We start from the raw sequence: 25965 nt of genomic DNA, 5'->3' as shown, positions 1-25965 counted from the left end.
GTTCCGCTGTCCAGCTGAGAGGAAGTCCAGCGGCGGGCGAGAACAATGTCGCGAAATATTCCCCAGAGGTACATTTGGCCCCCTTTGCAGTATTGTTCGATATGACAAAGGACTGTCGGTTAATGAGTGAAACATCAGAGAGTACCATATAGTCGTTTTGGGCTCAGGTGTGTAGCAACGAGCCAGCCCCTTTACCACCTGTAGTATTTACCCATCAACTCACATCTCTCCCCTTGAACAGGTGGTGTCGGGAAAAGTTGTTTGACAGGTGAGCTGAATGGTTTTGTGCGAGCCATGCATGAGTCAAGGCTGACGTCGCGAAGCTCAATTCGTCCAAGGTGTTTGGATTGAGCGATATGATCCGACGATAGAGGATTCGTATCGCAAACAGATAGATGTCGATGTGAGCTCGAATTCTGTGACCGAGTGGATATGGACATGCCTAACTGGAAAATAAAGGGACGACAGGTCATACTGGAAATCCTCGACACTGCTGGAACTGAGCAATTCAGTAAGTTCACGCTACTGCCTCTCTTACACTGCTTTTGAGACTAACAATCGAACAGCGGCGATGCGGTAATTCACAATTCATCGACCATACGGCCGCTGAACTCTGCTGATCTATAATGCTAGGGAACTCTACATGAAGTCAGGCCAAGGTTTTCTCCTCGTCTTCAGTATAACTTCCAATTCTTCGCTGAATGAGCTCTCCGAATTACGGGAACAGCTCGTGAATCTCAAGGATGATCCCAACGTGCCCATCGTACTCGTTGGAAACAAATGCGATCTAGAGGAGGACCGATCCGTCTCCAGGGCTCAGGCTTTCGACGTGTCCCAGAGCTGGGGGAACGTGCCGTACTACGAGACCAGTGCTCGTCGCCGACAGAATGTGAACGAGGTCTTCGTAGATGTCTGCAGGCAAATTATCCACCGTGACCTTGCCAGGTCGAAAGCCTCCGGCGGTTACGAGAGGGAAGGTGGGAGGCGGCGTCGTCTCGGGGACGACGGCTATGATACTGACACCGCGAGTCGAAGCAAAACGCGGAGAAGCCGTAGACGACACCACAATCGATGCGCCATTCTATAACACTGTCGAGATGTCTTGCACTGGTTGCCACTCGCCGGGTTAGTGCAACTTGCAGCGCCACTCGGCTTGGCTCTTCCTCTTTGCGCAATTGCCGAGCCGAGTGCACCCTTTCTACATCCTAAACACACCCCACCGTGTTTCCTTCTTTTCCGCGCTTCCGCACATTGCTGCCTGGAGGCCCATCCCCAACGCCCGTCTCGTGTGCGAAGGTGGTATGATGCCATCGTCCCAGAGTCTAGCGGAGGAGAAGGTCGCCTCACTTTCAAGTTCGATGCGCTCCTTGAGTCTGGGATCGACCGTTTTGCCCACTGCTTCCATGACCGAGGAAAGCTGCTCTGGTCCCATGACGCTGGTCTTTGCCGTGGGCCAAGTCCACAGGAAGCGCGGAGAGTAGGCTCGACCACTGTATCTAGCATCAGCTCGTGTCTTTATCAATCATGGACTGGGTAGTACATACCACATCCCATAGTTTCCGGCCCCCGCCGAGCTACCGAATACGACTGTGAATTTCGGTACTTCGGCACAAGCCACGGCCGTGACGAGCTTAGCTCCATTCTTTGCTATACCTCCCTTTTCTGCGTCCTGGCCGACCATAAAGCCAGATATGTTCTGCAGAAAGACCAATGGAATCCCACGGCTGGCGCACAATTGTATGAAGTGAGCTCCCTTCAGCGAGGATTCGGAGAAGAGGATACCGTTGTTTGCTATGATGCCCACCTGGTGGCCGTAGATCGAAGCAAATCCTGTCACGAGCGTGCTGCCATAAGTCGGCTTGAACTCGCTGAACTGACTGCCGTCAACGATGCGTGCAATCACCTCATGCACGTCAATTTGTGTTTTGAGGTTGGTCCCGACAACACCACCGAGCTCTTCGACGTCATACATTGGCTCTTCCCACGTTGCGGTCTGCACCGCGGACGAGTCCTTTGAGTAGTTGAGGTTGCTGACACATCGACGGGCGAGTATGATCGCATGAGCGTCGTCGACCGCCAGATAATCCGTCACGCCACTGATCTCACTGTGTAACTTTCCACCACCAAGATCTTCTGCACTGACTACCTCGCCTGTCGCTGCCTTGACCAACGGGGGCCCGGCGAGGAAGATGTGGCCTTGTTCCTGCACGATGATGGATTCATCAGACATGCTTGGAACGTAGGCGCCGCCTGCGGTGCAAGGGCCCATGACAAGCGACAACTGAGGTATTCCCATCGACGACACTTTTGTTCAGTCAGCCATGGAATTACGATTGGGTTCGGGGGAAGGTTCCATACTGCGTGCTTGGTTGTAAAAGATTCTGCCGAAATGGTCACGATCCGGAAAGACATCGGCCTGATGTGGGAGGTTCGCGCCTCCGCTGTCGACCATATAGACGCACGGCAGCCTGTTCTGTTGGGCGATCTCTTGTGCCCTGAGATGTTTCTTGACCGTCACTGGATAATAAGTGCCTCCTTTGACCCTTTGCAGGAAGATTCAGCTTAGAGGCAAATTCTCTCCATTACTGGATTTTCTGTTTCCATCACGGACGACTTACGTGCTATCATTGGCCACGATCATGCACATGACACCTTCAACACTAGCAATGCCAGTGACTATACCACCAGCCGCCACGTCTTCTCCAGGATACATATCATAGCCAGCGAGAGCCGAGAGTTCGAGAAACGGCTGACCAGGATCGACCAGCGCCGTAACGCGACTAGTTTTATTTCACTTCAATCAGAAAAATAATCCCACAACCACCAAGCAGATCCCCCAATAGCATAATCTCCACCAAGATAAAAAGAAAAAGTAAGAGAGAAGAAAAAAGAAAAATCCACTCACTCCCTTGCCAGCATCTTGCCCCTGCCAACATGTTTCTCCCTCGCCTTATCCGAGCCCCCCAGCGCGGCCCGCTCATGCAATTTCGTGACTTGCTGCACTAGCCCGTCCATGTTGCGTTTGTTCTCCATGTACTCGGTCGAGTTCACGTCGATTTTGCTCTGGATTATAGAGATCTGCTTCGCTTGCCAGGGAGATGTGTAGGTTGACCTTGTGCGGCGTGTGTTGTTCGTCTGGCTGCTGCTGCTGCTGCTGCTGCTGCTGTATCGTGCGAGCAGTGCAGTCCTCAATAACGTGCTGCTACTCCTTCGTGTCAATAGTCGTGCGTGAGAGGATGTGTGTATCATTCTCGCTAGCCCGGGAGGAAGACCTGGTCTTCTCGGGAGAGGCATCGTCGCCATTATGCTGGTCGGTCCCTTTGGTTCGTGGGCACAGGCTCTCGGGGGTCGGTTTAGATAAATTGAGATCTTGCTACAGAGTAGAGGAAGAGGAAGAACAGATAAAGAGTGAAGAGTACCACCGCGAAGTCTACGAGTGCAAATCTGCGCAACCTGTGTACCTGTCTGCCAATCCACCGCGATGCCGCTCTCCGGGCGCGGAATGGAAGTTGTCTGTCTGGAGAAGAGCAGAAAGGAGTGAAACTAAGGGCGTCAAGCAGAGGTTCCGGGTACAGAGTAGGTAGTCAACTGATCAATCAACCACGACTTCAAGGAAAGCCTCGACGAGACTCAACCACCCATGATATCAGTCTGCAAACGATATAGCATTCACAGTTCACAGCAATCTAGCCGCAGTAGCACAGCGAGCGGCACTATATCATTCTTCGACAATTATAATCCTCACCTGACCCTTGCCCCGTCCGTGGATAAGCGGTGCGGGGAAACCGAACAATAACAAAGGCGGAGGGGACCCTTTTCCCCCCTCCTTGTGACACATTACCTACCTTACTTTTGCACTTACCCCACAATAGAAATGGTTTACCCCGGTTTTATGCGGTCTTCTCACCTCCTCCTCGTCGTGCGATGATCCTTTGTAGGTCACCCTTTTCTGTTTCGGTGGACTTCGGCTATGGACGAGAGAAAAAGTGCAAGTACTGGTATAATTTTTGTTCTTGATTATTAGACAAGAAAAGAGAAGAAAATATTTCGAATAATAATAGGCTCGGAAGTCTCGCTTTTCTGGCTACAGTCACTGCTGCTGCGTTATATTTGGAGTATAGCTCTGGCGAAGGTGACTGTAAGAAAGCATATCTTGACAGAACGTATAAGGTCTTGTTCACGCAAAAGTTTACCCATCATCGGAATACAACACATAATCCTACCATGGCGACAATCAGAGCGGTATTTCGCACCTCAGCAAGGTCCCGTCCGACGATCGGGACTCTTGCGCAGCGGAACTCACCAAGTTGTTGTCGATGGATGTCAAGAAAGCATCCCAAAGGTTTCGTAAAACCAGTGCAGGAAGACCTGGACGAGATCAGAGAACGGACAAGAGAGTTTGCTCGTGCGTCCAGTAGCATTAATCGTAAGTAATGTAGTAATGCTGACATCTGAGATACTCAGGACGTGAGATCCCCGAGAATGTCGCGCGGAAAACGGACCAGGATAATGAATTTCCAATGGACTTGTGGCAGAAGATGGGTGAAGCTGGGCAAGTGCCCTCTACCAAGCTTACTGGATTGACACTGACAGCATCGAAGACTCCTCGGGATCACCGCAGATGAAGACTATGGCGGGTTGGCAATGGGATATCAGGCACACTGTATAGTAATGGAGGAATTGTCGCGAGCATCAGGTATCTGTTCCGAGCTGCAGCAACAAGAGAGTTAGACTGACGGCCCGGCAGGTAGCATAGGGCTATCATACGCAGCCCACTCCCAACTCTGCGTCAACCAGCTGATGCTGAATGGAAACGACGATCAGAAACAACGCTTTCTTCCGGATCTCATTTCGGGTCAGAAAATTGGTGGGCTGGCCATGTCTGAGCACTCAGCCGGAAGTGATGTGGTCAGCATGAAGATGCAAGCCAAGGAGGTCGACGGAGGATATCTCCTTTCGGGCCAGAAGTTCTGGATCACCAATGTAACACTTCCCCATCCTATGTGTGACTTCACTGATCAGCGCATAGGGTCCGGATGCGCATACTATCATCGTATATGCCAAAACGGAGCCAACAGCTGGCTCCAAGGGTATTACGGCATTCATCATTGACACTAGTGTCAAGGGCTTCTCTTGTACCAGAAAGTTAGACAAGCTCGGTATGCGAGGAAGCAACACCGGCGAGCTCGTGTTTGATGATGTTTTCGTGCCGAGAGAAAATGTCCTCGGCGAGATCAACAAAGGTGTCAGGGTGCTAATGGAAGGTCTCGATCTCGAGAGATTAGTCTTGAGTGCTGGCCCACTCGGTCTCATGCAAGCGGCTTTGGACGTGACGCTACCATACGTCCACGAGCGGCACCAATTCGGCCAGCCGATTGCTCTGAATCAATTCTTACAGGGGAAGCTAGCTGACATGTACACGGTGAGTTGTTGACAAAGATACTGCGACTTTAGCTTGCTGGTCCTGATTGATGGCAGAAATACAAGGCATCCTCTGGATTCACGTACTCGGTGGCTGCTGAAATCGACAGCAACCCCGAGAATCCCTTAATCAAGACCCAAGAATGTGCTGGAGCCATTCTTTATGCAGCAGAGCGAGCCACAGAATGCAGCATGGATGCTATACAATGCATGGGCGGTAAGTTCCGTCCTCGACGAGCTATGTGATACATTTAGCTGACTCTTATCAGGAATGGGTTATATGAATGAAGTTGCGGCTGGAAGGATAATGCGAGATGCCAAACTCTACGAGATAGGTGCAGGGACTAGTGAGATCAGGAGGATGGTGATTGGCAGAGCATTCAACAAAGAGTTCCTCCGTTGATTCGAGCGTCGTGTGTGGGACAGTGCTGTATAGCGAACCATCATGATATGAAACATCAGGCATGCGCGTACGAGGTACGGCACACGTCGTCCCGGAGTGAATAGGATAGATACAGTTCTTCGATAGAAACAATGAACACAGAAGAATGGAAACTCTTTCCGAGGACCTTGGAGACGCGCCAGATGGCACAGTGACACATCGACCACGTCTCCCAGCAGTTTTTCGGCTCAAAAGGATACTCCCGCACAAACGGCCGCATTCGTACAGCACCGTGCATGAGGAGGTGGCGTGGAAACGTGAGAATCTAGTGTGCTCTGTACAAGATAGGTACAGTATAGACGCGAAGCTTCAGAATACGGCATTTGCCGCTGGTTGCGAGCCGTCAGCAACGATGGGGTGACCTACCTCGGTGATGTGGGAATAAACCACGATACAAGTAGAGTGTGTGGCCGGCTGGATCGAGCAGGTTGATGCATCGATGGACTACCCACTGACGATCGTAACATTTGTCAGTTTCTGTGCTGCACGGCGCCTACCGTCAGCCGCACTGGGCTGAGGATAGGCGGACAGAGAAACTTACCTTGTTGCACTGTTGAAGATGGGCCGAGATTGATTCGAACTCTGTGTCGCAACTCGATGACGGCAGTTGCCGAGTGGAAGCGTAGTGCATCTCCAAGAAATGTCCGATTACAGCGAAATGACCGATAATGATTCAGAAGTTACAGTGCCATGTCTGGGGTACATCTGAAGTGGCACCTTCCTTACATAGAGAACGTAACGTGCATTTCCAAGACCAGAGACAAAGGGAAGAAGTCCTCAAGGGTTGCATTTGTGTCGCGCCCATTGAATAAATATATCGAGTAGTTTTGGGATGCCTCTAGCGATCCTTGATGGACAAATATGGTAGCCTAAAACGTGGATTGCCATGGCCACGGATAGTTCCTCTCGAATAAGAGAGCTAATCCGGTGCGATGAGCTTAGAAGATTCATGTACCCCATAGCAGATGGAACTAGCTGCGAAACGTATGGCAAATGCCGAAGAGCCTGGCCAATGAGAGGGTTGATTATTCGAAGCGATATACGTGTGGAAGGAATGACTTCATAGACTAGTGCGGCAACGATTCGCCTTCGCTGCAGATACCTTACCCCTCCCGCCTCATCATCAATGGGTACATATATGCTGCCGTGACAGCCCTGGTTTAAGTCTCCATCTTCTTTCTTTTTGCCAATTGTCTATTAGCAAAAAAGCAAATCTCACATCACAATGGCTCCTTCATTTCAAGCTCACGCGGCTGATGGTCGCAAGAACGGTGATCTTTACCGTGATTACAATGACGACAAGAACGCCACATCTGAGGATACTCTCTACACGACCAGCAATGGCGTGCCAATGCCTCACCCTTACGAGACCCAGCGTGTCGGAGAGAACGGCCCCCTCCTGTTGCAGGACTTCCACTTGATTGATCTTCTCTCCCACTTTGACCGCGAGCGTATTCCAGAGCGTGTTGTGCACGCCAAGGGCGGTGGTGCTCACGGATACTACAAGACCACTGACACCATCGACGATCTATGTCTTGCCGACATCTTCCAGCCTGGCAAGGAGTGCCCTGTCACCGTCCGTTTCTCCACTGTCGGCGGTGAGTCTGGTTCTCACGACTGTGCCAGAGATCCTCGTGGTTTCTCTGTCAAGTTCCGCACTGACGAGGGCAACTGGGATGCCGTCGCCAACAACACCCCCGTCTTCTTTTTGAGAGACCCCGCCAAGTTCCCTCACTTCATTCACACCCAGAAGCGAGACCCCGCAACTCATTTGACTGGTGCTGATGACTCAACCATGTTCTGGGATTACCTTTCTCAGAACCCCGAGTCCATCCATCAGGTAATGATCCTCATGGGTGACCGCGGTATTCCTGAGAACTGGAGGAAGATGCACGGATACTATGGCCACACTGTCAAGCTTGTTAACAAGAAGGGTGACTGGGTATACGCCCAGTTCCACTTCAAGTCCAAGCAGGGCACCGGTTTCATCCCTCAGGAGGAGGCCAACAACTACTCCCCCGATGCTCACCAGAAGGATCTCTTCTTCGCCATTGAGAACGGCGATTACCCTGGCTGGGATGTCTGCGTGCAGACCATGAAGCCCAAGGAGGCCGAGGAGCTCTGGGAGAAGCAGAAGATCAACGTCTTCGACTTGACCCACGTCTGGCCCCACTCGCAATTCCCTCTCCGCAAGGTTGGAGAATTCTTCCTCAACGAGAACGTGAAGAACTACTTTGCCGAGATCGAGCAAGTTACTTTCAACCCCTCTCACTTGCCTCCTGGTATCGAGCCTTCGGCCGATCCCGTCTTCCAGAGTCGTCTCTTCTCGTACCCCGACACTCACCGTCACCGTGTTGGCGTCAACTACCAGCAGCTTCCTGTCAACGCCCCTCGTGTCCCATACCGCATGGCCAACTTCCAGCGTGACGGCACCATGGCCTTCTACAACCAAGGCTCAAGGCCAAACTACCTGTCTTCGATCTCGCCCATCCAATTCAGGGAGCGCAGCATCAACCTCGACAAGACGCACGGTCACTTCATTGGCGAGGCTGTCACTTTCCTTTCTGAGATCAGACCTGAGGACTTCGTCGGACCTCGCAACCTGTGGGAGAAGGTGTTCGACGCTGGTGCCAAGGACCGCTTCATCAACAACGTTGCTGGCCACATGAAGAACTGCCGCAAGGAGGAGATCATCAAGCGCCAGATCGCCATCTTCCGCGAGGTGTCTGAGGACCTTGCCAGCCGCCTCGAGAAGGCCACCGGTGTCAAGGGATACGATGGCATCAGCAACCTTCGCTTCAACGGCACTCATAATGGTATGACCAAGGACGCCAGCCTGCGCAGCGCCAACGGTATCAACTCGACCGCGTGTCCAAACAACGGTGCTCCTGCTGCCGGTACCCACAAGGGTATGTAGAGCCGCTGTCTGATGACCATCTATCATTCTGCAAGCATTATTCCTTTGACGAGTTATCCCGTAGCAAAACATGTGTATGAGCCATGAGTATTTAATCCAATTTACATTTTTATCACCATTAATCATGATGTACCTGCACCCTGTCAATGTGCATGTTGATCAGAGGTAATGTAGCCGACGAGAGACAAATCGAGGTATATTTAGGTGCGAGTGCTGTGTCATAGAGTAAAACAAGATGGACCCTGGCCTGTCGCGACGCTAAGCCAAAGATAGGTGATTAGCGTATTTTGGTGTGGATAGGAAGGTGCAGTGCAGCAGTGGTGCAGTGGGAAGGCGGGCACTCTCTCTCCCTCTCTGCCTCTCTCCTCCTTCTCACCAAGATGATTGCTCCTCCTAATACTGATTGCTGACGACAACCTGGTGGTTATTTGTGTGATTCATTGCTCAGTTTGCCTGTCCGGTTGCCTTTGATTTCTCTTTCCGCATCGATGAACCTTTTCACCAGTAGACGGCAAGCAATCACTCTCCCGGCGTCACTGTCCACGACTTGATCCTGCAATTGCCTTCCTCGCACCTCGCTCTATTTCATTCTCAAATCGCAGCCTCTTCTGAGGGATCATTGCTGCCAATACATCACCGATACCGACGTCACCATCTGCTGCAAGCAAGAATGCGTTCTTCGCTCCGCGCAAGAAATTCTCCTCCCAATCGATCACACCCCAATTCACACTCGTCGTCGATGACTGCGACGAGCTCATCTTCGCTATCCTCTGCTCGCCCAGAGCGCAACACCCGATCGCACCACAGAACCTCGCCACGCCACAAATCCATCTCTCCAGCCTCGCTGTCCGACCGTGACGGCGCCATCCAAGTCAGCGGTGCGCTGCCCTTGGCCCGCCGTAGTACCCGTCAGACTGCCGATGACGACGAGCTCGGTGGACATACAGCAAGAGGACTGGATGTGGACATGGATGAAGATGTAGAGGCAGGTGAAGGAGAGGACGATGTCACTCGCTGCGTCTGTGGTCACCAGGAATATCCCGGTCCGCCTCTCACAAGCGACCTCTCTATCGAAGGCGTGTCTGAAGACGCCGGAGGTCTATTCATCCAGTGCGACAAATGCCATGTCTGGCAGCATGGAGGATGTGTAGGTATCATGGACGAGAGCAAGAGTCCCGAAAACTACTTTTGCGAAATGTGCGACAAGAGCCTTCACAATGTCATGTCTGACTCACGCGGGTAAGTCGTCCCACATCATCCACCTTTGCTCTGAGCACTTCGGCATACTGATACGTCTCCGAGCAGTCAACGTTATTCACGCTATCTGCCGCTCTACCCTCACGAGGCAAAATCGGCTCGAAAAGCCTCCTTCACCAAAGACAGCGACGCAAAAGCGACAAAGGAGCGGGAAAATGTATCACGGGCGAGCGTTGACTCGACGGCCGCCAAGCGCAGGTCTACCATGAACAGCCGCCAGACGTATGAAGACGAGGAGACACTACGGAGGGTCATCGAAGAGAGCAAGGGCGAAGGCAATCCCTCGGGTCTGTCCATTGCAAGTCTCAGGAAGGGCAAACGCGGCAGGGATGATAGCAGCGACGAGTAGGTTCCTTGCTTCTGTGATGTTCTTGCCCTCTGTCTCTAACGCACAAAGATACAGACTCAGACATGAGGTCAAGCGCCAGCGCACCAACTCAGAATCACCCGATCCTCCATCCACAATGCACACTGCCTCGAACATGGCCGATTCAGATGACGACAACGCAACGAGGACATCGGCAGGCACATCGAAGAAAGCCAGGAGTGTGGCGGGCGAAAGCCACCGACAAAAAGAGCTCATCGAGCGCGATAGAGCACAGACGCGAGAGGCTCAACGAGTTGAGGCGGCAGGTCGACGACAGCAGAGAGCTGGACGACGGCGAGGAGATGGTCAGTAGCCCTCCAACAACGTATACACCAGTGCTGACTTGTCTCTGCAGAGGAAGCGATCGAAGACACGCCGAAGCCAGAGAGCGCGATCGTACTGACACCGTCCCAGCCTCCGAGTCCGAGAGACTTCGCTCCACCGCAGGCGCCTGGAAGCTCGCATAAAAAGGGTGGCAACAGAAAAACGCAGAAGCGCTCTGGACGCAATCAACACACCAAGGATCGCGACTTCTCACTGAAAGACGCCGACTCTCCGCATCGCCCCACGTCGCAAGCTCGAGCTCAAACAAGTAGTGGTGAGGATCCGCAATCGACCACCGCCGCCGAGTCAAACTCCGCTTCACACTCCAAAAACAGCCCGAGCAGTGTCCATGAGGCTGTTGCGCCTGTCAAGTCCAAAGGCAGCAAGGCAAAGGGTAAGAACGCCCGGCATCTGGCAGCAGACGCAGATGTCAATGAGGAGCGGGAAAAGGACGGAATGAGTTTGAACGACATGAAGAAGGCGACAACGTTGATGATCGACTACATCAACAAAGCCCAGATCGAAGTGACCGGAGTCAGGGCTCCGGCGACGCATACTCTGGCAATCAAGGGCGGTCCCGTTCGAGATCCCGATACTACGAGATCTCAGGATCGCTTCAACGAGATGACGAGCAGAGAGATGATGGATGTCCTGACCAAGCAGATAGTAGCTTGGCAGAGAGAATACAGCGAGGCAGCGCCCGCTATATGAGTCCGAACGCGGGGAGTTCTGACAGTCGACACCACGCGGACACGGGCGCAATTGTTTTTTCTTTTATTTCTTCTCTTACATGGGCATGGGAAATACGTCAATCTCTCCGATGTTTTCAGGATACCTTACCTTTCCCCGCGTTCACCAGACGATCGAAGAGCCCGCTCAGGCGACGGAGATATGTCCAGTCCAAGTCCGAGCACGCTTCGCAAAGTGACGTAGGCGGGGGAAAGCGCACTTTAAGCTTTTTTTGTCACAGTGTGAGCTCAGTGATGCAAAAGGTAAGGTAAGGTACCTTATTCTACAGTATGCGCAGGTATGCGGACCGCAGCCTGCGGTATATCGGCATATATACATTTTATGCGATAGACTGTACTACAAGGACGACGACGACGGGTGAGAATTGACTATATGAAGCAACAAGGACCCAATCTCCCCTCTCTCCACCACCGCAACCCCCAACGAGCCCCCTACCCACGCAAATGACATCCCAAATCTACACCCCCACCCAACTCACGGCCTTTTACGAGCACATTGGCCTGCCCTCACCCCACCGCCACGCCCCAGGCCCCTCCAGCGCAGCGGTCGCAACCGACCCATCGAAAGGTCTAGCGTTCCTCGCCGCGCTGCAAAGATATACGCTGGCGTCTATGCCGTTTGAGAACCTGGATCTGCATTACTCGACGCATCATGCTGTGTCAATTGATCCGGAGGTTTTGTGGGAGATGGTTGTGCAGCGCAGGGAAGGGAGGGCCACAGGCGCAGGGAGGGGTGGGTATTGTATGCAGAATAACGCGCTGTTTGGATATGTGCTTAGGGGATTGGGGTTTGAGGTCTTGGCTACTGGGCCGAGGATTGATGCTGCTGTTGAAGGAGGTTAGTTTTCTCCTTTCCTTCTTTTTCTTGTTGGGTTGGCTTTTGGTGGAGTGTGAGAGGGCAAGTGGAAAGCGGAAGAAAGACAAGACAGAAAGGAAAGCTGACTGACTGTGTTGTTGTGTCTAGGTGACGAGAAGAAATACTCTGGTTGGTGAGTGAAGAAAAAGGATACCTGATGGGTTGTAGGGTATTATCCTTTGCGCATCCTTGTGAATAAGCAGATACCGGAGCACTCTCCTTCCTGCGTCCACTCCTTCCTCGGGAGCAGCCCTCTCTCTGATCAGATACCAGGTCCCACATGCTGAACATCGTCACAATCGGCGACAAACGCTACGGCGTGGACGTCGGCTTTGGCGGCGGCGGACCAACCCACCCTCTGCCCCTCCTCCACCACAACCCGCAGCGCAATATCGGGCCTACGCAAGTCGTGCGCTACTCCCACATCCATCTGCCCAGCGTCTCGCCCTCAGAAGACAAGTTATGGGTCTACGAGAAACAGAACCACTCGTCCGAGGATTGGAAACCAATGTATTGCTTCCCGGACAACACGTCTTTCACTCCAGCAGACTTCGAGGTCATGAATCACTGGACCAGCACGAGTCCGCGCAGCTGGTTCACCAGGACGGTAGTGTGCGTCAAGTGGGAAGTTGACGGGGATCAAGTCACGGGCCAGAGATCGGTGTTTGGGAATACATTCAATAGGGTGGTGGAGGGTGAGACGGTGGATAGTAGAGAGCTTGAGACGGAAGAGCAGAGGATCGAGGTTCTGGAGAAGTGGTTTGGCATCTCGTTGAGTGAGGCTGAGAAGAGGGGTATTAGAGGTATGGGGTCTGCTTTGGCATGAGAGACACATCTGTCTCTTGCCTTTCGATATGAATGACACGATAAGATACGCACGATCTTCAACATAGAATAGAATATGGTACAGTGAAGGAGCGAGGTGAAGAAGTAGTAGATGAAGGCTGTCTATGCATGAAACCTAATTGATTGCGCAGTTATGAGAAGCCTAGATAGACTCGAGGCCTTCTGACTGATTTACAAGGTGGCTGGAGCCGGAGCAACCAATATACATAGCCAAATGACCCATTCCCCTACTCTATGAAGGAGCGATGCAATCAATTTCTGACCATACTGCTTTGCTTGTTCTTCTCTGCTTTCTCCCTCTTCATGCCGCCTCTTCCCGACCTCGTAAGCCACTTGAAACTCACGATACTTTCTCCAGCAAGGAAGAGACCCAAACAACCATCGCTACGCTCCAGAGGAGGAAGAAGAGGAAGACAAAGTGCCACACAACACAACTCCATTCCTGCAGCTCCAGTGAGCAACAACTGGTTGACTGAACAGCGAAACGCATGTGACACCGATAAGAGCAATGATGAAAGCTAACCTCAACAGGCTAGCCACCGCCTAGCTCGCTTTCGACACTCCCGAGCCATAAGTCAAATAACTACGATCCAAAAGTACGAATGAACTGCACTTGCCTCGACAAGCTTGCGTTACCGACCATGATCAGAAATTGAGATGAGTCAGGGGCGGAAGCCATCCTAGGTCATGTCATCGTTCTCTTCTCTTTTTGTAGGATCGCTTGCGATTCATGGTCATCTTCACACTGTGTCTGTCTTATCTCACTCGATTATTGTAGCCGGATGAGAGCTCCATAATTGAAGCGATGCTTTCAAGCGTAAGAAACAGACTAGCCTCATTAGGTTAGCCATCCTGTTTGCTCCATCACCTGCCGTACCTCAGATTACCTTATGTCGGCCAGCAGCTGCTTACCGTAGTCGATCTATTTACCATCCTTGATTCACTGTAGGCGATAGAGAGAGTAGTGCTACATCAGGTCGCAGTGCTGCGATGATCGTCAGGCATTTTCTGTACAGAATGAGTGGGCAAGTGAATAATACCTATTACTGATTTCACTCATTGATGACGTTTTCTTTTCTATATTGTACAATGGACAAGCAACAGCTACCGAACGTGGACTAATGCCTGGTTCTTAGGAGCCAATACCACCTAGTCTTCCCAGACGTTCCGTGACAGCGTCGACCAATGCCGTCTCACGTTGCAAAAGCTGCATTACCTGTTGGATCTTCTGTTTTCTGAAGTCCAATGGCACACGAGCACCATCGAGACCGTCGTTATTGCTGTTTTCGGCATCCCCGTTTTGCCTGTCCTGGACAGCCTTTGCCTTCGAAAGGAGATCTTTCTGCAGTTCCGCGACGGTGTTTAGACGGCTCGATAGCGATTTGGCTTCGCTGCTGTTGTCTGCTTGCTCAACGGTGGGCTCGTCCTTGTCGATGCCGCCGATACTCTTCTTCAGTGCGAGAACCTCCTCTGCCCAGGCTTCTTCTCGTGCTGTGAGCTCCTTTCCACCTAGATTGGTCATCTTCCGCCTGAGCGCCTCGACGCGGTCTTGTAGACGTTGAGAGCGATCCGTAGCCGTGGCCATGCGGCGCTCGATCTTTTCTCTTCCTACCACTCGACCCACGCTTGATCCGCTGTTCTGTTCATCTTCCGCGCCTTCGTCGTCATCACCTGTGACGGACTCGATGCGCTTAGCGATCTCGTCCACTCTGCGGATCTGCTCAGTGAGCTCGAGCTTCATGCGCTCGCACCGACGAAACAGATCAGCAGCAGCGGCTCCCAGTCTATTCGTCTCGGTGGACAAGACACGGTGTGCTTCTGTCAAGAGCTGCAGAGTGGCGGGTGAGAAGCGGACCTGAGCCTTGAGATCGCTTTTCTTCAGTCGTGTATTGGCGGACTGTGTGACCGAGTCGAGGAAGGCGGGGAGCGTGGATGGTGTGAAGAAGGCTTCATCAGGTTGATAATGTTGGCGAGGTTCTGGAGCTGGCAAAGTCAAGGGCGCCGAATCAGGAGCGAAAATGTCGTACATGTCGCTGTCGACTGGAATATCCAGAATGACGGTATACGGCTGATTGCGTGTTGTGCTGATCAAAACAACCCAGCCCAGGTCAGGGTCAAGGAGGGATATGCAAGCATTGAAGTTGACTGTCTCGTCCGATGAGTTTGCAAGCTGCAAGATCTGATCGACAGCCGTTCTCTCCGATTCCAATAAGATATCAAGGCGGAAAGCAGCTCCTGAATCGGTCGGGTTTGCCAACTCCTGCTCCAGGTTCGCGATCCAAGGATTCAGCGAGTAGGAGAACAAGCCATGGCTAAGTGTCATAAAGAAAGCGTAACGGTTGGTGGGGTCTTTGGTGAAAGTGGGCCACGACGATTGAGATGGCAGAGAAGCGCCAGACTTGACCGTCTCCACCAGGACAAGATCGCTATAGGAGATTTCCAAATCCTCGCGTTGAAATTTGGCCTGCTGCTGGTCAATACTGATGTCAACGGATTTGAGGCTGTAAAGACTTACGCGTCTTGAGGGAAGCCATTGAGCCTCGACACCATTAAGGTCTAAGCAAATATGGACATTGCCATCTCTAGTCGCCAAACAAATGACGGCCACAGACAGACCTTCGGGCTCGAAAAAGTCCATCTCGTCCTCGTCACCCAACATAGCGTCATCATCGATCCTTGGAGCAATAACAAAGATATCCGAGACTTCACTAAATTCTGGTTCGGGAGTGAGTTGAAAGGGACCCTGCAGCTTCGGGATGGCTGGAGGACTCGTGGGACGGAAGTAGACATCGGATTGGCGAAACGTGTCCGGGTGAGTGGAGGAAAGAGGATCTTGGGAATCAATGTCGGCCAACCATTTTTGTTGATGCTCGGTAATGCGGCGATCATCTGCTGAAGCATCGGGATCATGGGAGATCATGGTAGCCTTGGAGACGACCGAAGTAGACAGAGACGGAATGGTAGTGGGAGTGGGTTCCCATTTGGAAGGTAGCAAAGGGCAAAGGGCATAGACATCGCCCTCGGTCATGGCGAGCCAGAGGGTCATGGGAGACCAGCCGTGTTCCTCGGATGTGCCACTGCCACCGAAACAAGCAGCAGCAACCTCCATTTCGACCGAGTCGGGGGAGAAGGCTTTGCTGGTGCCGTATTTTGAAGCCCTGAAATCTTCATCTGCTGAAGAAGCATTACCCAATTTCTTCAGATCCAAAGCGAGTGCAGGCTCATCGAATGAGTGACGAGCATCACGATCAAGCTCCCACACACGTACACAGGCATCAGCGGTGACAGTGACGAGACAAGCACCCAAGTGAGCTAAGGGATGCCATAATGCCGAAACAACAGGACTTTGTTCCAAGACATGGGCAGTGGGACCCAACTGAAAAGTCTTGAGGCGTAGAGGCGCAGTATCCGGCGATGAGAGATGAGAAGAGTCTGGAAGGACGGCGACATGAACAGTGTGCGAAGTGAGGATGGCCAGAAAATCTCCAAGAGGGGACACAACAAGCTGGCGAATCTGGCCAGAGACGGGAGTTTTCAGACGTCTGAAGGACGCAGCGTCGGCACCGTCAGTTGACGGTTGCGCATCTTGCTCCTTTGCGCCATCCCTTAACATGAGCAGATTCGACCATCGGATCTCATTACCCACTACAGCAAATATCTCTGTGCCTCTGTGCGCGATGGTCCGCGACTGCGAGTGATGTTCCACCTTCTTTCCCAATCCATTGTTCAGCGCGACGGGTGTTTTCGTCTGCGCGTCTGGCTGGAAAAAGCTGAAACCAGGCGACGGGCGGGACAGCCATGATGGCGTGTAACTGAGGACCTTGGGCATTCTGCTATCTTCACCTGCCAATCATTACACTTTTTGATAGTCGTATCCAAAATGGTGTCGGCGGTGGTCGAAGTAAATGCGAGAAAAGCAGCAAATGGCGTTGTTGTTGTATCGCAGGTTGTGAAGAAAAGAGGTACGAATCACACTCAACACAGATTGGGATGCGCAACCAGATCCTGTGTGTTCTGGCAAGGCAAACACTGTATTATGATCAAGCAAGGGTCGCTGTAGCGAGAACAGTCAGGAATCCAAAATGGTCGAGGTAAAACACGCAGAGCGGCATACAGAGTGTAGAGTAACCATCAGTCGTAAATCATCACAGAGCTCGGGCCACCCGCGCTATACAATCAATTTGTCCGTCAAAGATACAGATTCATTTGATTGTTGTTTTCATCGTTGTTTGATAATTATCCTATTCATCAATCTGACATTACTATCTTCACTTTCAGTCAACTCGTCACATCACCAAAACTACAGGAGGAGGAAGTTACCTACCCAGCTTGTCATTTACAGCTTGTTCTTGTTTGGTCACTCAAATCGTACCTGCCTGCGCAATACTATACTTTCCCTATCTCTTTCCTTCTTCTCCATCTCCCCTGCAGCACACCACACACACAACATGGCTCTCACAATGCATTTGCGGAGCACTGTCGACAGACTCGATAGACCTAGTTCATACACGATTGGCAAGGTACTGCGCCCTTCCCTCTGGAACATCTTCATCTGCTTCTGCACCGAGTCCAGTGCCTGCATCAATCTTCGATCAATGCAATACATTGCGCCAGAGTCACTAGCTAATCTGCCATCATGTACATAGAAGAAGCGCAAGTATGTGCGCGCGCCTGATGACACTCGGGAACCTTCGCCTGAAATCGAGGACAAGTTGAAGGACGCAACAACTCTTTACGTTGGTAACCTGTACGCCATCCCTTCACATCCACCAGTTTCACTCCGCCCGTGTCATGTCCATCGCACTTGATTTAAACTCACCACTGCGAATAGCTCCTTCTACACCACTGAAGAACAAATCCACGAGCTCTTTTCCAAATGCGGCGAGATTAAGCGTCTGGTCATGGGTCTCGATCGCTTCCAGAAGACGCCCTGTGGCTTCTGCTTCGTCGAATACTACACTCACGCCGATGCTCTGGACTGCCTGAAATACATCGGTGGCACCAAACTCGATGAGCGCATCATTCGAACCGATCTAGATGAGGGTTTCATCGAGGGCAGACAGTATGGAAGAGGCAAGAGCGGTGGCCAGGTCAGAGATGAATACAGAGAAGAGTTTGATCCCGGCAGAGGAGGATACGGCAGGGCACTCAAGGAGGACTACGACGAGATGAGGTAGTGGAATCTGCCAGTTCTTGCACGTTTTAGCGACCTGAGCCTTCGATACGCTCGCGCATACAATCTTCTGGAGTCTGGAGTTGCGCCCCATGCGCCGTCTCAAAACACCTTTTCTTCAATACCACTACCCTGGACCGTACATTGGTCAGAAGTCGTTTGATATGCTCTATGTCTATAACAGGAGGAGTAGCCTTGCGTCTATTTTACTGCACACTCTGCACGACTTGCTTCATCCACCATGCGTGAATCCTTGCGTCGCCTGTGAGCTCGGGGTGGAAGCTCGTTCCGAAGACGTTGCCTTGTCTGACTGCCACAATGTCTCCCTCCTCGCCAATCTCGCTTGCAGTCACCTCTCTGTCTCGCAGCGCTTTTGCTCGTCCTGGCAGTCGGCACATGACCTCGACTGGCCATTCTCCGACTTTGGGTCCGGTCGTGGTGGCTGCTTTGGACGGTGCCACTACTGTATCTGCCAGCTGCGATTGTGCTTCTTGTATTCCTGATTGTGGCTCGAGAATCTTCTCCACGACGGGTGCGCGGATGAAGACGCTGCGGAAGGGCTGTTTGTCCGTGCCAGAGTCAGGCCCTACCACTTCTTTCAGGAAGGGAAGGTCCAACTCTGCTTCGAAGCTCTCAACTTGTCGTCCGAAATGGTTGCGATTGACCCGCACGTCCAGTCCTCCGAGGAGCTCTTGTCCCGTTGCTTTGGTTCTGTTCGCCGACTCGGCTAGTAGTATTAGGCCTGCACATGTTCCCCATACCGGCTTCCTAGATACTTTGACATATTCGCGTAGAGGCTCCAGAATGCCAGATCTAGCGGCCACCAAGGAAATCGTGGTGCTTTCGCCTCCGGGGAGAATAAGTCCGTCGCATCTGTCAAGTTCCTCCACTTTTCGCACCTCGATGAAATGCCATTGTAACTGCTGGTCTTGGTAATCGTTTGCCACCAGATCCGACGCTTGTTGCAGCAATTGCAGATGCTCGCTGAATGCGCCTTGCAAGGCAAGCACTCCAATCGTGATGCTTGTCATTGAACGTGAATTTTGTTCTGATATGAATTTCGCGACTTGATCAAATAATATACAAACAGTCGGTGCTAGAAAAGTTGATGACTCTAGAAGCGCATCCCACTTCCAAACCTTATCGATAGTATCGCCCTTGGCACTATGAATTTAAGGAGCATACCTTGTGACAGACGACACAACTGTAATTATCTTTGTTTGTATCTTTAGCCATGGTGATCGATTAAGATATACTGCATCTTCCGACCTCGACCACCCACAGACACTGGCGTAACTCTTCTGTCGATACTGTACATCGCCAGAAATGAAGCACACGTTCATTCCAGGATCCAGTCGTCGAGCATTGATATAGCTACACTAAATCTACTGTAGCGCTTCCACTTTCGGACTTGGATTCATCGGACTCCGGACGAGGCGTGGGATCTACACGCAGCCTTAACACATTTCTCTAATTCTGCCCTTCGACTGACTGACGTAGTGTCTTCTTTTAACTACATAAATACTATGCCCTCTCCTCAGGAACTTGAGAGGCTTACTTACTGGCTACTTGGTGCTCTTGCTCACAGTGTCTGAGGAGATAAGGTCGACGGTGTCGCGGTCATTTTTGCATGGCAAGACCATGAGTGACGTTAATATGTCCTACAAACCCTCGAAGGATCTTTCATGATCGTGACATTGACTACAGCATTTACGCAAACTCGAGACCTCCACTCTTCTTAACGTCAAGTGCCACTGAGTCTCGAAGAGTCAGAACACGACGTGTGTTGACGAGTATATATCTGCTTACACAGTCCTCGGAAATCCTCTATGGACCACGTCAAGTAATCTGGTTGTGTCTACGTACTATAAGTGCTGCGGCCTCATCGAGTTGTACCGGACACTTACACAGTTTCTTCTCCGGCCAGACGGAGGTTCCGCATCAGAGCATTAGACCAACAGTACCTTACGTACGATACCGTTCAATTGCGACGTTCATTTGAGCCCGTCCGGCGAGCCCTTTCATCGGCAAAGCGCGATCGGTGATGGCAGCACGCCTGATGCTCATGGGAAGGGTGTAGACGCGCGATCAGCCGACCCCACCAAACCTATGACGCACCTCCCCGAGGCACATGCTCACGCTCATCTCTATCAAGATCCTACAGGTAGGTACCGTAGGTAGGTAAGGTATTTTACCTCGACTTAGCCATGGAGCTCCGCGCATGGTTTTCACGCTGGTCATTTCGATGCCACTATGATGCGCGCCATGAAAACAAAAGATAAGAAACGCCAAGTCTGTCACGATATCTCTTTGCTTTACATCCATTTAATCCCCTTCCAACCAATAACACACCGTTTCATAGCGGCGCCAGAATAGTAAGGGGTAGGCCGTTGTCAGAGTTTCCTTTTGCTTTTCCAGTGATGATACCCTCGTGACACCCGTTGCCCACGTTTCTCACCTATCCCCAAACCACTTCACATTTCTCCTGCGCAATTGTGTCGAAATGGATTTCTCGAACGCAGCTGAGTTCATGGCGAGCTCGAGTGCAGCGCAGCTTGTTCTTGATACGCCTGAATTACTTGAAAACATTGTCTCCTTTCTCCCTCCGCTTGAACTTCTTGTCGCTCAACGTGTGTCACAAATATGGCGGGGTGTAATCACCAATTCGCCGACCATACAGCGTCTTCTATTCATGCGACCGGACTGGTCACTCGAAACCAAGTCGTACAATGCTCGAAGACCGATCAACAAACCAGGCGAGAGGCCCAGGAACAATCTCATGCTGAGACGGATTCTCGACGGCAGATATCCTACGGTCACATTAAAAATCACAAGTGATGCAGAGCAAGACTCCGGAGCGTCAACCCGGGATGACGAGTCCAGCATTGACGTCCCCCGTAAAGACAAGCCAAGTTCGGGTCATTGGTCCTGGGATGTCAACATCACTTGTCCAGCCGACAGACTACCCTCCATAGATCCAGCAGTGCTTTATGAACATGCGAGTTGGCGCAAAATGTATATGTGTCAACCGCCGTGCACCTCGCTCCACTTAGTCAGGAGATGGCAACGAAGCACAAAGGCCGCAATCACGTGCGACACAGGCATCAAAATGAATCTATTCATGCAGAAAGCCTCACAGGCAAACGAAGCTTGGAAAACATGGACATCATCGGATATGGATTACCATTACGAAGGTGCAATCCAGTGCAGCTCCATCCAAGAGTAAGCTCGCGCTCTTTGGCTATACACTGGGCACTAGCAGGGCTGACGATTGTACTCTTATTAGCTGTGAAGGTCGCTTTGGCAGTCGTGAAGTCGTGTATGATGAGTATGTGCTGGAACGACTTATGGGTATCGGTTATCTGGCATCGCGCGGGGACTTGATCTAGCTTACTGCCCGCGGCATCGGATGGCTGCGGTGACAGTCAAATGTACATGTTGTGTGAAATCGAAATATTGGTCTCCTCGGTCGTCTGCTTCGCCTCGGAAATCGTGATCGGACACCAGTAAGGCCCGCTTCTGGTACACGTGCTGAAGTCTCTATGCATCATGATCTTTTTACGTGTATCTTACACTCCAGTAAAACAGGCGCCTCTCACGAATCATCCTCGGGAGGTGCATCTTTCCCATCTGTCGTCTTGACATCGCCGAACGCGCTCTTTCCAGCATATAATTGATGTTTGGGATTATCTGCACCGGCTTCGATTTCCGTACTCGCGGCGATGGGCTTGTTGCCTCTGAATCTCTTGCGCATATCGACCATGCCTCTCTTACATTCGCCATAGCCCTTCTTCAGCTGCAAGCAGCGGGTCGGTAAGGTGTCAACGAGCGGCGGTCGAAGACAGTCGGCTGCAGAGTTCTGGTACACCATGACGCAGTCGGAGTTTTGAAGGCATTCGGCCAGAGCGGCACCTATTGGTTTTCATTCCTCATCAGGACTTTTGTGTTCTTTTCTTTTCTCTTGCCATGCGTCATGTCGCGGGCTTGAGGGGGAAAGGGTTTTTGCGTACGAATATCTTTGCAGGAAGATGGCATGGTGTGAACGAATCGAGGCCCGGCCGAGGGGCGGGGTTCGATGGAATGAGTCTTGATGAGGTGGGCTGGTGGTCTTTTCGCCGCTGATGATTTGTGTCGGATGTATGACACGCGGATGCGCCAGGTTGCGGAATGCGGATCCGCTTCGGGAAATTTAATCTGTTGGTCGTACGATGAATTGGCCTCCTCTTCCGATATGTTACTATAATGTTGGGGCGAGCGCTCACAGTCGCAACCGAATTATCGACAAGTCTCGATGAACAACAATACCTCGGATTCGACGACCATTAATTAATGCATAGACGTCTATCCGTACCTGCCTTGTCTTTAATCGTCTGTAGCTTCTTTCCCCCAGTATTCTGCTGACCCGAGAAATGCCAAGCTTTGTGGCCGAGCGCTTTCACATGCTGAAAGTGAGAGAGCATAAGGGGAAAGTGGGTGATGATGTCAATCTCGTAGTTGCCGTTTCCACTGCATTTACAGCATCGCGGCTGCTTTTGTACCACAGTCCCCGTCTCATATCCGGCTGTTGCTGCGAAAGAATCCCTGGGTGCATGCATGTCTCGACACCTCACTGCATATTGCTGCACCCGACATGAGCCAATGCTGCCACCTTCTCCGCAGTTGATATCCAAGCACATCGGAGTCGAAGCACAAGTCTCCAAACGCCACCGAGCGGCGTTGCTCTTTGCCGCTATATAAATCACCCACCTCCATCTTCGCGCGACTTGAAGAGTTGCGCAGCGCTTGGCCATTGTCATGCCACGCGTACCACTGATCGGGAGGTTATATCTGTATGTCTGGCAGCCTGTTCTCCTGTTCTGCTCAATGCACGTCGTCTTAGAAAGTAGCGCTATACTGAGACTACCGCCCCTAGCCCTGAATATCTCGCCCTTGTGGGCTCCTTCATCCTGATCGGCTTGGAAATCGTTGTGAGGGTTATTACCCTGGCCCTGCGTAAGGAGATATATAATTCGGCTACTCCTGCTAGAATCGCATCGGTGCTGACAGCAGATAGCCCGGCCCGTCATTCGTTTCTTATATGGTTGTTCCCGAAGAGTATTCAACTACTTGTCTTCCTCTCAGGGAAAGAAGTCGCGAGACAGGAAGAAAGGTGGGCTGCTCTGCTTTTTTCGTTCTTTCATGCCGGACCAGGAGGCTGACCGACACAGGCGTCTCTGGACCAATTGCCGACGCAGCAGACTTCGTTGAACTCTGCGAGCTCTATGGCTATTACGCTGAAGAGCACATCGTGCAGACCAAGGATGGATATCTCCTAGGCTTACATCGACTCGGCTGGCGCAGAGGTGAAGAAGACCAACGAGTCAACAGTGGAGAAGGCAGTTTACGGAAAAGGGTCGCTTACCTTCATCATGGTCTTATGATGAACAGCGAGGTCTGGGTGTGTCTAACCGAGAAAGAGCGATGTCTACCTTTCGTACTGGTAGAACAGGGTTACGATGTCTGGGTGAGTCCGTTTGGCTTGTTCGATGTGCCGCTGCGCTGGTTCAATCTAACAAGCAATAGCTGGGAAACAATCGTGGAAACAAGTACTCGAAGAAGAGCGTTCACCATTCACCTACAAGCCCAGACTTCTGGAACTACTCCATAGACCAATTCGCCTTCCACGATATTCCCGACAGCATTGACTATATTCTGGCAACCACGCATCAGCCTTCTCTCTCCTACATTGGCTTCTCGCAAGGGACTGCGCAGGCATTTGCGACCCTGTCCATCCATCCAAACCTGAACGACAAGGTCGATGTCTTCATTGCTCTTGCGCCTGCGATGGCCCCACCCGGTCTCGCATCAGGTATAGTGAGCTCTTTCATCAAGGCCTCGCCGGAAGTGCTATTCTTGGCCTTCGGACGCAAAGCGATATTGAGTAGTACAACCATGTGGCAAGCTCTTCTCTACCCGGCAATCTTCACCTGGGTAATCGATCTGAGCTTGAAGTATCTGTTCGGCTGGCATGCGCGCAACATCACCGAATATCAGAAGCTTGCCGCCTACCCTCACTTGTTTTCGTTCAGCAGCACAAAGTCTGTGGTGCACTGGCTTCAGATCATCAGGAATGGCACGTTCCAGATGTATGACGATGAAGTACAAGCTCCACTCTCAATATCAGCAGGCGCAAAGTATTACAAGGTGGCCAAATATCCTACACGGAATATCAAGACGCCTATCGTGCTCGTTTACGGCGGCAGTGACAGTCTAGTCAACATCAAAGTCATGCTGAAGGAGCTTCCCAGACATACTGTAGCAAAGGAGATACCCCACTACGAGCATCTGGACTTCTTATGGGCATCGGATGTGGACAAGATGGTGTTTCCTCATGTCTTAGAGGCTCTGGACTTCTACGCATCTTTGCCTGGCAGGAAGACCCTCGACTCTCCTTACAGAGTTTTCCGCAACCAATTCCTTCTCGAAAACCGCCCTTCAACATATTCAGAGGATGGGAAGGGCTCGCCGGTGTCGAAACGCGCTATGCTTTTGGACACAGACCGCACGGCAGGAAACGAGACGGATTCGTCTCTCTCCCCTATCGCTCTTCGTTCGACCACCTCACCTCACTCGAGACCCTCAAGCAGTAGAGTGCCCGTCAGGAGTGTACCCCGCCAATCTCCTCCAGTGCCAGACTCACCAGTCGCATCTCAAATCACTGAGAAGTCCACTACATCCCGGCCCGAAGGGTGGTGGTCATCGGACGAGGTAGCTGGTACCTCCGAATCCCCGTCGCCTCCACAAGCCAAAGATGCGACCACTGTTACGCAACCTTCCTCGACAGCATTGCCGTACAACGGACAGGACGATCGGAGCTCACACGTGTCGAGAAGGAGTATAGATAGCCTGCGATCGGTGGACCACACCAGTGTGGGTCTTCGAGGTATCAGTCTGGGTCAGGGCAAGGCAGCGGCAGCTCAGGGTGTAGTGATTCGAGAGAGCACAGCTGCGCAGACTTTACGGGCAGTTGGGGACACGCCGCCGCCTGGGCCAAAGAAATTAAAGAAGAAGCGGTAGAGGAGTGGTATTCTCAGCCTGAAGGAGGCATACTAGACTTGTGGATATGTAGTCATTATTCGATTCTTTACTTGCATTACGAACGTGTCTTTTGCTGTGCAGAATATTCCAGAATCGATAGCTCTCTACACATCCAGTTTCATGTAATGTTTGTCGTGCATTGTCATCTTCACTATATCTGCCAGCAATACGATTTGCAATCGTGTCGCAATCACAAATAACGACTGTTGAGGCTAGCAGCAGCAGTCCCTTCCACCTCAACTGTGACACGAACAAAGCTAATGTATCTTATCTTTCTCACACCATCAAGCAGACCAAGCATGTAAAAACGCTCAGATATTGTACAAACCTGAGTACTACTACACCGAAGCTCCTTATACCAACGATTGGTAAGGTGTCAGACATGCGGTGTCGTTACGATATGAGACCAGGGTCACCCTACTACCTCGAGGAACTTGGACATGATCCACCAATCAAGAAAAGTCGCCTTGTTTGCAACAAAATTTGTTAGACTTGTGAGCGCAGCCCAAATTTCAAGGTCTTGTTATAAACATATG

General features: G+C 51.6%; 11 protein-coding genes across 14 annotated transcripts; 7 read left to right on the top strand and 4 right to left on the bottom strand.

Annotated features, from left to right (window-relative positions):
- Positions 1-1198: 1198 nt before the first annotated feature.
- Positions 1199-3303, bottom strand: AAFC00_000154 (uncharacterized protein; the record flags this gene model as incomplete). The annotated part of the gene is made up of 5 exons (XM_069340799.1): positions 1199-1490; positions 1545-2304; positions 2359-2543; positions 2619-2780; positions 2906-3303. The coding sequence occupies 5 exons, from the start codon at positions 3301-3303 to the stop codon at positions 1199-1201; spliced, it is 1797 nt and encodes a 598-aa protein (XP_069196358.1).
- Positions 3304-4224: 921 nt separating this feature from the next.
- On the top strand, positions 4225-5824 carry AAFC00_000153 (uncharacterized protein; the record flags this gene model as incomplete). Of its 2 annotated transcripts, none has more annotated exons than XM_069340789.1 (7): positions 4225-4405; positions 4465-4552; positions 4602-4696; positions 4748-4983; positions 5030-5422; positions 5479-5638; positions 5691-5824. In XM_069340789.1, 7 exons carry the CDS (start codon positions 4225-4227, stop codon positions 5822-5824), a joined length of 1287 nt encoding a protein of 428 aa, XP_069196356.1. The 2 variants fall into 2 exon arrangements, with proteins under 2 accessions (XP_069196356.1, XP_069196357.1); XM_069340790.1 differs by having other exon boundaries at positions 4321-4405.
- A 1264-nt stretch (positions 5825-7088) lies between these two features.
- Positions 7089-8780, top strand: AAFC00_000152 (uncharacterized protein; the record flags this gene model as incomplete). The annotated part of the gene is made up of 1 exon (XM_069340775.1): positions 7089-8780. The coding sequence occupies one exon, from the start codon at positions 7089-7091 to the stop codon at positions 8778-8780; it is 1692 nt and encodes a 563-aa protein (XP_069196355.1).
- A 670-nt stretch (positions 8781-9450) lies between these two features.
- AAFC00_000151 (uncharacterized protein) lies at positions 9451-11439 on the top strand (the record flags this gene model as incomplete). Of its 2 annotated transcripts, none has more annotated exons than XM_069340764.1 (4): positions 9451-10019; positions 10086-10382; positions 10441-10709; positions 10760-11439. In XM_069340764.1, the coding sequence occupies 4 exons, from the start codon at positions 9451-9453 to the stop codon at positions 11437-11439; spliced, it is 1815 nt and encodes a 604-aa protein (XP_069196353.1). The 2 variants fall into 2 exon arrangements, with proteins under 2 accessions (XP_069196353.1, XP_069196354.1); XM_069340763.1 differs by having other exon boundaries at positions 10435-10709.
- A 482-nt stretch (positions 11440-11921) lies between these two features.
- On the top strand, positions 11922-13159 carry AAFC00_000150 (uncharacterized protein; the record flags this gene model as incomplete). Its single annotated transcript, XM_069340752.1, has 3 exons — positions 11922-12315; positions 12442-12466; positions 12607-13159. 3 exons carry the CDS (start codon positions 11922-11924, stop codon positions 13157-13159), a joined length of 972 nt encoding a protein of 323 aa, XP_069196352.1.
- Positions 13160-14311: 1152 nt separating this feature from the next.
- Positions 14312-17008, bottom strand: AAFC00_000149 (uncharacterized protein; the record flags this gene model as incomplete). Its single annotated transcript, XM_069340728.1, has 2 exons — positions 14312-15643; positions 15695-17008. The coding sequence occupies 2 exons, from the start codon at positions 17006-17008 to the stop codon at positions 14312-14314; spliced, it is 2646 nt and encodes an 881-aa protein (XP_069196351.1).
- Positions 17009-17627: 619 nt separating this feature from the next.
- AAFC00_000148 (uncharacterized protein) lies at positions 17628-18356 on the top strand (the record flags this gene model as incomplete). Of its 2 annotated transcripts, none has more annotated exons than XM_069340716.1 (3): positions 17628-17699; positions 17826-17926; positions 18011-18356. In XM_069340716.1, 3 exons carry the CDS (start codon positions 17628-17630, stop codon positions 18354-18356), a joined length of 519 nt encoding a protein of 172 aa, XP_069196350.1. The 2 variants fall into 2 exon arrangements, with proteins under 2 accessions (XP_069196350.1, XP_069196349.1); XM_069340715.1 differs by having other exon boundaries at positions 17640-17699.
- A 202-nt stretch (positions 18357-18558) lies between these two features.
- AAFC00_000147 (uncharacterized protein) lies at positions 18559-19383 on the bottom strand (the record flags this gene model as incomplete). The annotated part of the gene is made up of 1 exon (XM_069340704.1): positions 18559-19383. One exon carries the CDS (start codon positions 19381-19383, stop codon positions 18559-18561), a length of 825 nt encoding a protein of 274 aa, XP_069196348.1.
- A 1499-nt stretch (positions 19384-20882) lies between these two features.
- AAFC00_000146 (uncharacterized protein) lies at positions 20883-21578 on the top strand (the record flags this gene model as incomplete). Its single annotated transcript, XM_069347925.1, has 1 exon — positions 20883-21578. One exon carries the CDS (start codon positions 20883-20885, stop codon positions 21576-21578), a length of 696 nt encoding a protein of 231 aa, XP_069196347.1.
- A 369-nt stretch (positions 21579-21947) lies between these two features.
- Positions 21948-22387, bottom strand: AAFC00_000145 (uncharacterized protein; the record flags this gene model as incomplete). The annotated part of the gene is made up of 2 exons (XM_069340687.1): positions 21948-22264; positions 22363-22387. 2 exons carry the CDS (start codon positions 22385-22387, stop codon positions 21948-21950), a joined length of 342 nt encoding a protein of 113 aa, XP_069196346.1.
- Positions 22388-23146: 759 nt separating this feature from the next.
- Positions 23147-25408, top strand: AAFC00_000144 (uncharacterized protein; the record flags this gene model as incomplete). Its single annotated transcript, XM_069340675.1, has 5 exons — positions 23147-23181; positions 23265-23344; positions 23406-23501; positions 23560-23855; positions 23915-25408. The coding sequence occupies 5 exons, from the start codon at positions 23147-23149 to the stop codon at positions 25406-25408; spliced, it is 2001 nt and encodes a 666-aa protein (XP_069196345.1).
- Positions 25409-25965: the final 557 nt, after the last annotated feature.

The sequence above is a fragment of the Neodothiora populina genome, assembly GCF_041146345.1.
Source record: "Neodothiora populina strain CPC 39397 chromosome Unknown canker_contig_1, whole genome shotgun sequence".
NCBI classification, from domain to species: Eukaryota; Fungi; Ascomycota; class Dothideomycetes; order Dothideales; family Dothioraceae; genus Neodothiora; species Neodothiora populina.
This window is presented reverse-complemented; position numbering and strand designations above follow the sequence as displayed.